Source organism: Spea bombifrons, chromosome 1 (assembly GCF_027358695.1).
Source record: "Spea bombifrons isolate aSpeBom1 chromosome 1, aSpeBom1.2.pri, whole genome shotgun sequence".
Taxonomy (NCBI): Eukaryota; Metazoa; Chordata; class Amphibia; order Anura; family Pelobatidae; genus Spea; species Spea bombifrons.
Window position 1 is genome coordinate 49,514,539 of NC_071087.1, and position 13,312 is coordinate 49,527,850.

Sequence of the window (13,312 nt, forward strand, 5' to 3'; positions counted from 1 at the left end):
ATGGTTAGAGATAAACAAATCAGATTATGGATTAGAACTACATAGTGCATGCGTTATATAAAAACTAATCAAAAATTGAGCACTACCTACCATGGAACCCAAGATGTTTTATGAGTAATTCTTACAATGCCTGCCCTTTATCTACTTGATGTTCGGTTTACTTGCAGGAATGGCGGTACATAAATGTATCCAAAAATAACATGGACTACCGTGCTCAAGCTCCCACAATAAGTACGTATACGTATAAAACCAGAATAAAAACGATCAAAAAAGTCACTGCCTTACTGTGTATGAGACACAGTTTACATTTGCAGTTCTTTTATGATGCAGCGATAATAATCTTGTTGCCTGAATGGGCAGACACAAGGTAAAATAGTCTAGAATGCGGAAAATTGACACACTGAAAACAAAACACTATAAATATAAACTGATATACAACACTTTTTTAGTGATTGTTTTTCACAACTACTACTTAGTTTCTTTTGCTAGATGATTCATTTGCAGAGAATGGGAACTAGATATGTGAATTTAGATATTAATGCACCCCATACAGAGTGCAATTATTTAATACAAACATTCATAAATAATTGTATTAAAAGCACAAAGCTATAATACAGTTGTAGGGGTGTCTTATAAGACATACCGTACAGGGTGTGCACTGAAATCCCGTCCTGATTTTACACAGTTCTAAGTAAAGCTTGGGTGACATCTGACTTTCCTGTGCAGTTTGCGGGGAGGCTCAAACAATCACTAGGACATAGTAGCATGCGCTGTGTATTCTGTATGGGCAGTACACGGGAGATCAGGCTGTCTTATAATAGAATGAAGTCTCCCCTGTGAGCAGCAATACAGGCTCCTTGCTGACAGACTGCGGGGAACGGTGCTCGGTAACAGCGCTAACGTCAATAATGCCAAACGCTCAGACTTCAGTTTGTGATTTCTCTGCCATCAGAAAGGCTGTGGAGAGCAAAACATAACAAACATGGGGGTTTTACTGTGCTCGGGGGATTTCCCTAAATATACACTGGTTATATACATGTGGGAATTCAGCAAACAAGCAAAGTGCATTTAAAAGAAAAACCCTATAGCTTTAGACATACCGTAGTTACTCTATAGTACCTTTTTATCTTACATTAAACATTTGGATTATTTGAAATTTAACATTAAATTGTCCCCCACACAATTAGTTCCTCTAGATTGTAAGCTTGTATTTACCTAATGCCTCTGTTTGTATTAGCATGTTAATACCCTTTGAATGTACGTACTGTAAGAAGTGGAGTGAAAAGTGTTGAAGCTATTTAAATAAAATTAATTAAAAATTAAGATAACTATAATAATGATAATGATTGAGTGCAGGCCGACTAAAATGTAGCATTAGGATTATTTCTAAAGAGCAAAGAATGGTCTTTATTGGCCAACAGAATGGTCAAGATACAGGAGTAATATAATAATTAGACCACTTAAGCTCCTTTCTTCACGTGTACAAACAGATCATTACGAGACCTATGAAACGAGCGTAAATATGTCACATGTTTCTTATTTGTTGTACCCAAACATAGTTGTCTGCAAAGCACAAAGACTATATTATCAGATCAATTCAGTTCTTTAACCATAGATATATTAAAAGAAACCCACAATTCAATGGTAGATTTGAACCATTGGCCCATCTAGGCTGCCCATTTTTCCTTGTATAAGACACAGACCTTAATCAGTCAGTCTTGTCATAGATTCTGGATGGCGCTTTACAGATCTTCCCTCACTGCATTAGCCACCACCACCACTTCTGTTGAGAACTATTCCACGTATCTACTACCCATTAGTTTTAGATTTGTTAAGCCCCACAATGTATTTAAATGTTTCTATTACATCTTCTCTCTCTTCTTTTCTCCAAGCTAAACATATTGTGATCCATTAGTCCAGGGGCGTCCAACCTGCGGCCCTCCAGCTGCTGCAGGACTACATAGTCTTTCCTGATAATTGTTATCCTGCAAAACATTCATCATTTTAGTAACCCTCTTATGAAATATCTGTGTCAATATCCTTCTGTAGATGGGATCCAAAGGGGCATGTTGACATCTCTAGATGGCAGAACCATCTCTCTCTTCCTGCCATTAATGCCTCTCACTAAACAACCCAGCACCCTGCTTGCTTTTTCTGACACTTTATTGCATTACTTGCTTACCTTTAATTACTCCCAAGTCCCGTTCTTCTATCATCACTGACAGAACAGTGGCCCCCGATACTATATTCTGCCTTGGCATTTTTACATACCAAGTGCATTATTTTACATTTATCAACATTAAACTGCAGCTAACACACGCGCAACCATGCTTCTATTTAACTTAAGTCACCAGAATCAGGAATCTGCACACACTCCCACAGGAACTCAGGTGCTTAGCTGTGCCAGGAAGGGCCAGCTCCCCAGTAAATCAAAATAGAAAAAGGCTCCAGGCACTCAAGGGTTCCATCAGGCAGATTTATTGAAAAAGACGAACAACAACGTTTCGACCTCACGTTGATAAATACCTCATCGTGAGGTCGAAACGTTGTTGTTCGTCTTTTTCAATAAATCTGCCTGATGGAACCCTTGAGTGCCTGGAGCCTTTTTCTATTTCTATTTAACTTAAAGCATTTGTCTTGTTACACAAGGAATGTCTTCCCTGTTGCAGATATTTGTGTCATCTGGCAAAAGACACCCTTTCATAATATTTCTAATAAAAATATTACAATATAACATTAAAGTTAAAATTAGCTATTATTAGTTTTTTCCCCCCAGTGTTACTGGGGAAAAAACTAATAAACAATGTCTACTAGAATGTATCAGTCACCTGTTTCTTCATTCAGAATTAAAGAGGAACTGTCGCCTACACAGTCCTCCACATTGTTAAGTTTTTGTATCAAATCTACTTACAGATTTCCGAGACAGGGTAACGGTGTGAGACATTTGGATTAGCTATTTTAGCAGAGGCAGTTTATTCAGTATATTGCATTGTAGGATTCACAAAGTGACAGATCCTCTTTAAATAACCTAACAGCAAAGAACGCTATTACGCTTATTACAGCTTTCACATTCAAAGTACGGTGCTAAATAAGGACTAAATGTGAACGTTAACTAAATTAGCAACTTTCAAACTTTGTTTTTAACAAAGTCTGAAGTGAACAGGCAATATTAAAGGAACCAGAAAAGGCCGGGGCGTGAAAAACTCAGCTTGAGAAAACGTTTACCATATTAGATGTTTACGTATTGTTAGTTACAGAGACCAGAATGAAAGCATTAGCCCAGAAGAATGTATAGTGGATTTTGTCACTGACATATTTTTTGTTTCAAGCAAAAAAGGCTATCATAATAATAATAATAATATGATGATGATGGAAGAAAGTTGTGATACTCCTATTTATTAATTAAAAAAAATTCAGACTGAATGTTCCCATAGCTGAATATGTTATCCATTGCTGATTGCTGAAATAATTGCAGTCGTGAGACTGGAGCATATCTAATTATGTGCATTCCCCTCTCAACACTTGTGTCAAAAGGTAACGAGAGACGGAAAATAAGCAATACATTAGAAGTGATTAAGCCAGGTTCATGCAGGCAGAGTGAGGGTCTTCGCAGGAAAGCTTGTGCAGCTGAACAAGTGGGAAAGAATCTCCATGTGATCAAGAAAAATCAAACCCATGCAACAGACAGTGACATGTGTTACAAGAATCCATAGCTGGGAGAGTGGAAGAGAGAAATCAGCAAATGCAAACTTTTGGTAAAATTCGTCAAAGTACTTGATCCATGATTGTTTTCAGAGCCTATTTCTTTCCAGATGTCTATTCATCTTAGCAATACTTAGCCTTACCCTTGATTATATACATATAGAAGAACTACTGAATATTTTTATGTTATTACAAACTGATGTGCATAATTTATGCAATGCTGGCTGCAGCCTATACAAAACTGCAAGACTTTAACATGCATAAAACAGTTTTGCTAAATCAATAAGCAGTACAAACATACTTACGGCTATCATAGCATATATTGCCAAGGGCCCGTCCAGTTTGCAGCAACACCTCCTGGTCCTTAGAGTTCAAAAGCTTCACTAGCGGCGGAATCAACCCCGCATCAACACATGGGACACGCATTAATTCTGGAATGAGACATGAATAGCTATCGGATTAATACCGTTATACAATTAAAATACACATACATACATTTTAACTTCTTTAAACTCATTTTCACATCGATACATTAATTAACAACATTCAGCTTCCCACATAATTAAAGTGTGTTTTAAATAAATACATTCATTAATACAGGTGAAAAGCTGGTAATTGTAATGGTTTAAGGTGTAGATTCCCTGCAAGCTGGATCTATTCAATAATGCAGATAAAATCTGGAAGCGTAGCAAGTCCCATTTTTGTTTCATAAATCACTTTTTAATCTAAAGCTGCTATTACTTGAAACATGTTAGCACCACAGCCTTCTCCAGCAAGAAGAGCACAGTCTCCCATACATTTGTTGAAATGAAACTCAGAGATGGAACAATACATATATTATCATCATCTAGGGCCAGCTCCTTTTGACAGAAGGTACCAGGGGTTGGTCCCCCTTAAAGTATAGCTACGTTGGTGAAGACATGTTGGAACTTATAGCAATTTACCTGCAAACGCCCACTTTAGTGAACAAACCCCTTATATTACGATCAATACATTTCCCGGTACTTCTTGTTTGAGCCCGGCCTTAAGCCCTGGCCACATATAAGATCTAAATCTCTGAGGCCTGGATTTTGGCTTTGGACTTTCTCTTAAGTAGCAATACACCAACAGCTGTTAATCAGCCCCTTTTGACATAAACATCAAGTGACGCCACTTAGAAATCCATCAAAACCACAAACCAGTAGCTTCTGGCTAAGAGTCTCTAGTCCTGTCTACTATGAAATGCATTAATGGAACCAGGAGAAAGCAACAGACATTACCGACGCTACACAACTAATGAAAAAATAAAAACCCTCTACCCTAAGAAATGAAAATGAATCCAAACATACAGACAAACGAGGGACACAACTGGAGACACTCCAGCAGTTAATTCGCCCTTGGAACACCTCACCATTCTTTGCAATTTCTGCTATGATGTGAGCGATTTTTGCCGTGCATGAAGATTGTGAATTCAAGAGACTTGCGAGCACTTGAAGAATGCCATTCTGCTGAATCTTTTCACTGCTCTCTATATCTGTGAAGAAAAAAAAAGGATGATTACACAACCCTAAAAAGAGGAAAACATGAAAGACAAAGCATGTGGTAATTACGCATCCAATAGATAGTATAGTGCAAATAAATGTAACTTTTCTCAAAATACAAGATAGTTGTGGGTTAACAAAGACCTTAAGTACGCTCACTAATTCAGTAACTAAATGCTGCATTAATAGCATATTGTGGCCAATTTCACAGAGACGACTTCTCTGCCTTGTGCCGCAAAACACAGAACTGAAGCAAAAGCCTGACCTGAATTACTGAAACCGTTTAAGTCGAGTAGAGCAGTCATGATTAGTGAATTTCGGCAGACCTGGTGGAATTTATTAGATGAGCTGGAGACAGACATACTCTTAAGCTTTTTAATATGCAGATGCATTTGGTGGGGTCAAACAAGGACATTTGTTAACATTTAAACAGATGACTCTCAAACTACCATTTTTAAAAAAGACAAAGAGGATTACATAAACCAGACTATCAACAAGAAAAATAGGAACCAAAAGAGTATTTTTCTTTGACTCTGTATTTCCCAGAATAGACCTACAGAATTTGAGCTTTTAATTTTGAAATACAAAGTGGTTATTTTACTCCCAAATAACCAGAACTATTACACACAAGCAGAAAATTCCATGGTAAAGTCATGCTATAGGTTTCACAACCCAAACCATAGAACAAAAGAATCCCAGATCAGCGGTCTTATAAATGTTTCTGCAAATAGAACCCAACAAATTTAATGCCGAGGACTGAGGGTTAATTGAATTAATTTAATAAGGTTAACTTAAGCTGCAGTTAGAGGTAAAGGGGGGCAAACTAAAGGGAATCTAAATCCTGGGGGCAGTGAAGATTAATCCTGTATTAATCCGGTATAAGGCATACTGGGGTATAGGGCATATAGGGTATATAAGGCATTTGTGGCAAGCCTGGGCTCAAACGTGCATAACTGGGGGGGGCAGGTTGGGAAAGTTTTTTTATTCTGCCATTTGTTTTTAACATCCTGTTGGTCTATGAAATTATTTTAAATAAATGAAAAATGTACATTTATTTTTTTTATCAGATTAATCGACAAAATATAATCGGCCAACTAATCGATTATGAAAATAATAGTTAGCTGCAGCCCTACAAATAATGGATTGCGTGATGCCTGCCACTGGGTCATGGCGGGGCTCTCACAGTACTGAGCACCAGGATTTTATACGACTTCCTAGTATGCAGAAGAGCCGTGAGGGAGGAGGCAATACCTGAGAGCGAGAACATACCTGTACTATAATAACCTCTGTGAAACCAAACCACGTTTGCTATAGTGGATGAAGTGTATATTTCCTGCAATAACATCTAGTAACACAATTACCCGAATTTCTCTGGTAAGTCTTCCAAATGTGTTTTACGTGCCATTATTACTTGGCCATTTGGCTGGAGTTGCCCCCAATGGGCAGAATACAGGTCAGCCGTTCCCATACTGTGCACACAAAGTTTGCTTATTTCCAGCTGTGATTACAATGACATGGGTTTGCTTCCAACACAGAAATGTAAAATGCAGAATTTGGGAAGCATGACTCAAAGTGTCGTCAACATTTCTTATATGGATAACATGTATAATTATTAGTTTATAACGTTGCGTTTGACATAACCACAACATTCCATAGCTATGCACTCAAATAAAAGGTGCTGATCACAAAGACAGACTTTATGATTTTAAAAGGATTTTATTTTTTCTTCCATAATACGTCTAAATTATTTACCACTTTTCGCTGCCAGCATAATTAACATTCCACTTTCACAGTATATAGCAATGGACAAAATGTGCACTTTAGAGACTAGCAATTTCTATAATTAAAAAGGGTGCGTTAATACAGTGACAGGTCACAAGCCAAAGAAAATAACATGTAAACATAATGATTAACGGAAACATTCTTTTTTCCAAAGCTCACATAAAGTTCCAGTCAATGGAGAGGTGTAATTACCAGTTTATTTACTGGGGGGCGGTTAACACAATGCCCAACAACCCACATGCCCTCAGAGTGAAAGAAAGAAATGTTCTGTTTTGTGAAGGATGGTGACTTTGAGAAATAGAAGAAAAATAAATTATGTTGTGTAAGCCATGGTATCCAGCGTGACAAAAGTTAAAAACACTTTCTCGATCGCTACGCTGTACAGATGAAACACTATTAAATGATATGACACTACGGGGACAGCTAGCTTAAATATCAATGCGATGATTTCTCCCTATTATGCTATGATCGTACTGTTATTGTATATCTCCTTCGAGGGATGTTGATGTGGCAACTTTCATAATGGAAACGACAGAGTCATCTAGATGTTATGTTTGCTTTACCACAAACATTCCATAAGCTATATAATATCCCCTGTAAGTAACAATTACTCTAATCCTAAGAAGAGGATGCTAAATGGCTGAATCATGAGGTATACAGTAACTGTGTTTCAGATAGATTCAAACATTATTCATTATATTCCTTTAAAATCCCCTACATAATGTATTGAGGATTATTCAGAATATGCATTATCTTGAAAAAAAAATCATTGTTCCTAGACATTAATATACTTTAGCATAGAAAAACATGCATAAGAACAAGTGGGACCACATGTATGGAGAAAGTAACACTTAACTGATGACTTTCCACACTACAATTCATGCTCCATTCCCAAACCTCTGTTTTCCACCCCGTCAAAAAACATTGTTTCCAAAATCCCTTCCCCTTATTGTTAACGTTCCCACCTAACACAATCCTCTGTCTCTAGCCGCCTTCCTCTGCTTCTAAATTCATAAGATGATGCTATTTTAAAAAATAAAATAGAAAGAATCAGAGATAACATCTACCTTCAACAGTTTTGTGAACCCCTATAAGGTTTCTTATATCCTTCTCTTTGGAGTGTCACTTAACACAGCACATTTATTCACTATCTCTCTTTCCGCCGGATTGTTCCCATTGCTTCAAACATACTCTCACCTCTCCTACTTTGAAAAAACCCACTTCCTACATCTTACAAGCCTATTTAACTACTATGCTGTCTACCGTCTCCTCTGACCTCCGAAAGTAGAACGTTCAACGCAAAACAGTTTACCACTTTCTTTCGTCTCTGCTTCTTCCTTCCAATGAGGTGTGCACACAGCACTCTACTCAGACAAACAATCTACTAACAATCTCCTAGAGGCTAAAACAAAAGATCACTTCTCCTTACTTGTCTTCTTGGACCTCTTGACAACCTTTGACACCACTGACAGGGCCTGAAATTGACCTCAACCTCCTAAAGACCTCCTGCAAGAGCATGGTCCTCTTCTCCTTTTGTACCACATCCCTTAACATGCATTCATGTGGTTGGTAATTTTCAGTTTTCCCTATGGTTACAGTGCTATGGAGTCTGCTGGCAACCTATAAGCAATACACAGTGTAATGGATAAGCATGCAATTGGTATTCTGAACCAGTGGTTGGTAACATTTTTCTACATTGGGATAAACTATTTTCTGCTCATTAGTGCCTTTTTATTATGCATTTCACAGTTTTCAACTGGTCAATTTCATTCTAGATTATTTTCTAGCACCTTGCTTATTAAGTATATAAACAAATGTTTACATTGATTCAGATACAGTGCCTAACATGCCATTAGTAGGTTGGTTACGCAAGAAACTTACTGTTTTGACCAAGGGCTTGAAGCAGACAATCCAAACACCCATCTAGCTTGTCAGATGTGCGATCTGTTCCACTTATCTTCAATTTCTCCAGGGCATCACTTAAATTATCTGCAATTTATTGTGGGAAAAAAGTAACAAATGCTATAATATCAAGTTATTTTTATCATAACCAATATTTACATTTTCCATTTGTACCTTTATATTTGTATTGTATTTTTTTTACTGGTTATTTTGTAAGAGCTATTTTTTTAAAAAAAAAATCAGGTGCATTAGAAACATAGAATGCCAAATGCCAAAGAAGACCATGATTAGGAAAGAATAATCACATATACACACAATTAGCTGATACATGTAGATGAACATTGTTCTCTTTTAATTCTCATTTAAATAAAATTAAACGCATTCCCCAAACTACAGTAATATATTCACAACAATCATTTACTACTAAAAAAAGAGCTGTTTGAACTTGGCTTTACTCCTCCGGTGTGGATAATGCAGTCTACACGAAGAATCGAAGCAACAAACTTCAGGCTGCATACACTGGTTGCTTCCTCAATATCACACAATTCAAAAATAGCTTAAGGGCTTTATGCCTTCCAAATCTGAGCTATACTGACAATTGATACCCAGATACATATTGGTAGCACTGGAGTCTAGGCAAAGACTGAAGTACAGTTTGCCTGCATGTTCGTTATGCTAATCACACTAGAGAGAAAAACATGTTTCCTTAACCGACCACTGCATTTACAGTCCTCAACATTGCCTGTTTCTTTGTGCTTCTTCAAAAGAGCTTGGACAGAACATCTGGAACATCTGTCTGCCTTGAAAATTCTGCCTGGGAGAGACCTTGCTGATGTGTTTTGTTGCTATGCTCAGTCTTGCCATGGTCTATGACTTTTGAGCAACATCTTCAGCAACATCACCTTAGTGAGCTTGGCTGTTCCTCATCCAGTTTTATTCCTCATACACAGCTGTTTCTGTTTAAATTAATTATTGTGTTTCAACCTACATATTAAATTTATGATCATTAGCATCTGCTTGGTATAATTGTTTAATCATACACCTAACTGTATGCCTACAAAATCCCTGACTTTTTGATGCTGCTTAGAAGGAAAATATTGATTTGAGATTTTTCTTCTGTTAACTCACTTATCATTTTGTTAAAATATAAAAATAAATTATTAGCATGTCTATTTATGAAATCATTTTTACACTTGCCAACATTTTTTGTAAAGTACTATATATATATATATTTATACATACAGTATATATATATATATATACATACAGTTTATCCAGTGTCCTCCACTAATATTGGCACCTTTGGTAAATATGAGCAAAAAAGGCTGTGTAAAATGCTCTTTATTAACATTTTGAACTTTTCTTAACCCCCCCCCCCACAAAATACACAAAAATATTCTGCTCTCGTAGATATCAATTAGAAATTATCCAAAAACAAAAGTTGTTAAATATATGTGTGGCACACTATTGGCACCCTTATAGTCATTAATTTGTGGTACCTCCCTTTGACAAGACAACAGCTCTGTGTCTTCTCCTATAAAGCATGATGAGAATACATTGCAAGAGACCATTTCCCCATTCAGAATCAATCCAGATCCTTCAAATTACGAGGGTGACACTGGCAGACCCTCCTCTTCAGTTCACCCCTATAGTTTTCTATGGGGTTTAAGTCAGGGGACTGGGGTGGCCATGGTAGGACCCTGATCTTGTGGTCAGTAAATCATTTTTGTGTTGATGTGTGTTTTGGATCATTGGCCTGCTGAAAGATCCAGCCACGGCCCATTTTAAGCTTTCTGTCAGAGGCAGTCAAGCGCTCAAGAAAAAGCCCCAAAACATTAAAGAGCCACCAGATCTGTGTGCATGAGGTACTTTTCCATATGGCTACCTGGTATGTTTATTGCCTAAAAGCTCTATTTTTTCCCCTGATCCCATTTGAAGTTCCAAACTAAGAGTGAGAGTAGAGTGTTTTTTCTTGAAACCATTCCAAACAACTTATAATGATGTAGGTGAGGTCGGATTGTAGTTCTGGAGACCTTCTGACCCCAAGACACCACAAACTTCTGCAATTCTATCGCTGTGATCCTCGGAGATATTTTGGCCACTCAAACAATCCTCTTCACAGTGCATTGAGAGAATACAGGCACACTTCCTCTTCCAGGTTAATTCATGACCTTTCCAGTTGGCTGAAACGTTTAAATTATAGCCTTGATGCTTTTGCTATTTGCCACTTCCCATTTTGTGAAGCACAACAAGTAACGGTTGAACTATTCCCTGTTCCTTGTCACCGAGGTGTACAAAATATGTAAAATATCAATGGGAATAAACCTAAAACATAAAATATAATTTCTCTCCTATGAGACCATATGTGTGCCAATGATTTTGGCACACATATATTTAGTAATTTACATTTCTTTGCATAATCCTGTGTTGTGTTTGCAATTGGATATTAATGAGAGCAGAGTATTTGTGTATATATATATATATATATATTTTTTTTTTAAAGATCAAAAGGTGAAACAAAGACAATTTTTCCCAGCCTCTTTTGCTTATATTTACCAAGGGTGCCATTATTATTGGAGGGTACTGTATATATATATTTTAAACACAAAACATGATTGATTGTTCTGTTTTTTCTTTCATGACTGAGTGTTTAGATTAACAGTTTTATCCTGCCCTGGGCGAAGCACTTGGGTCTGCCTCATCGACTCAATGGTAAGGGGGAAAAAAGTTGCTTTATTTACATAATATATGACAGTTACATAAACAAAAAAATAAACTAAGATAATGATCAATTATTTCCAACCTTTTAAGGTGTTTCAAATTACATGCTGGGTATATAATTATGCTGTGAATGAAGCACAAACATACAAAGTCCTGTATGGCTTCACATAGATAAAATCATTATGATATCCAAAACCTAATATACCCCAAATCTACATCAGCTCTGCTCGTCTAGCAAGTAAACATCCTTTGCAGCACCATTTCTAGTCTTACTCCTGATCCTAGTCTCAAGTTTCTCCTCTCCCCCATACTCCTGTAACCAACTTTCTTTATATAACGTCTATGTCTGCTCATTTACCAGGTATTTTAGTAAAGGGCCAATCAAGTCCCAAAATAAGACAGATTTTCTCTGAAGTTAGAGACAAGTCATATTTTGGAAATACAACCCCTGCATCACATTCTGATCCACAGTGCTCACGATTTTAAAAACAACCCTACCCTCTGAAAATAAGAAAAATAATTGATCTAATCTTATTAAATCCAGCTGAATCACCCCTGTATCAAATTAAAGCTGGCTAATTAAATAGACATCACAGTGAATTAAACAGGATGTGAAAAGGAAGAAATACATTAATATCACATTTACAGCAAGGACGACTGCACACGAAAAAATAAAAACAAGTTATATCACACACTGATAGATTATGAAAGAAGTTACAGATGCTCCACAATCTAGGTCAACTTTAGCAACTCAGAATATACAATCAAGAAACCAAACATCACCTATTTAGAACAGTTCCTAATTAATTGCCGGCAAAACTACTTTTCTGGACTGGCAAGATAAAGGAATTTAGTCACATGAACTTTATAAATATAGTCAATCCTCATTTTTGGCCAAAGAAAAGGGCATTTTCAAACAAATAAAATAAAAAGACCCAACACGAAGGGGTTAACCCCCCCCCACAAAATTAATAAAAACAAATGTTCGCCCAAGGTCCTCATAGAATGCAATTGTGTCCATGCTCAACCAAAGGGTTTATTTTTGTATTTTCTTTATTCTCTCCATCACACAGGATTTCTAGTTTATTTTAAACGTTCCAAAGTCCCACTAGGAACATGACTGAGGCCAGGCAGTGTTAAATGTGACCGCTTATAAACCCAGTTTAATTTATCTATTCTTGGTCTTAGTCTTTTTAAGGTTCATGGGAGGGCAGGGGACTTCAAGTCCCCCCTCATTTTTAACTCTCATGCTAATGAATCCACAAGGTGCCTGCTTTTTTTTCTACTCACATATAGATATGATTGATAACGTTGTATGGAACAAACTTAACTACATATAGGCTTAACACCAAGTCCCTTAGGACCCCTATTCCTCCACTATCATTGACAACTTGTTAGTCTAATAAGTCTGTTTTGCTTTTACATTTGCCCCCTGGGCACCTGTTAAGATACCCGTTAAACTCCACCAGGCATTTAATTAGTGTAGTTGAAAGTAAGATCCACAGTGACAAGGAACAGAATCTTAGGTAAACAAAGATGCAGTAATAGTTCAATAAATAGTGTAACTGCCACTATGCCACACAGTTAAAGGAACACTCACGTCATTTCTTTTCACATGTCGGTTTCTTAAGACTAACCTGCTTGGAACTGGTGTTTTTGACTTTTAGCCTGTTCTGCGGATCAGG

General features: G+C 37.0%; 1 protein-coding gene across 2 annotated transcripts in view; it reads right to left on the reverse strand.

Moving 5' to 3' along the window:
• The window catches only part of RAP1GDS1 (Rap1 GTPase-GDP dissociation stimulator 1), a 37,508-nt gene that overhangs the window by 17,109 nt on the left and 7,087 nt on the right, over positions 1–13,312 (reverse strand). For both annotated transcript variants that reach the window (XM_053461573.1, XM_053461572.1), the window contains exons 2-4: positions 8,886–8,993; positions 5,093–5,215; positions 4,008–4,133 (exon numbers count right to left, since the gene is read on the reverse strand). In XM_053461573.1, the coding sequence (XP_053317548.1) occupies positions 4,008–4,133; positions 5,093–5,215; positions 8,886–8,993 (357 nt within the window). The remainder of the gene's footprint in view (positions 1–4,007; positions 4,134–5,092; positions 5,216–8,885; positions 8,994–13,312) is intronic.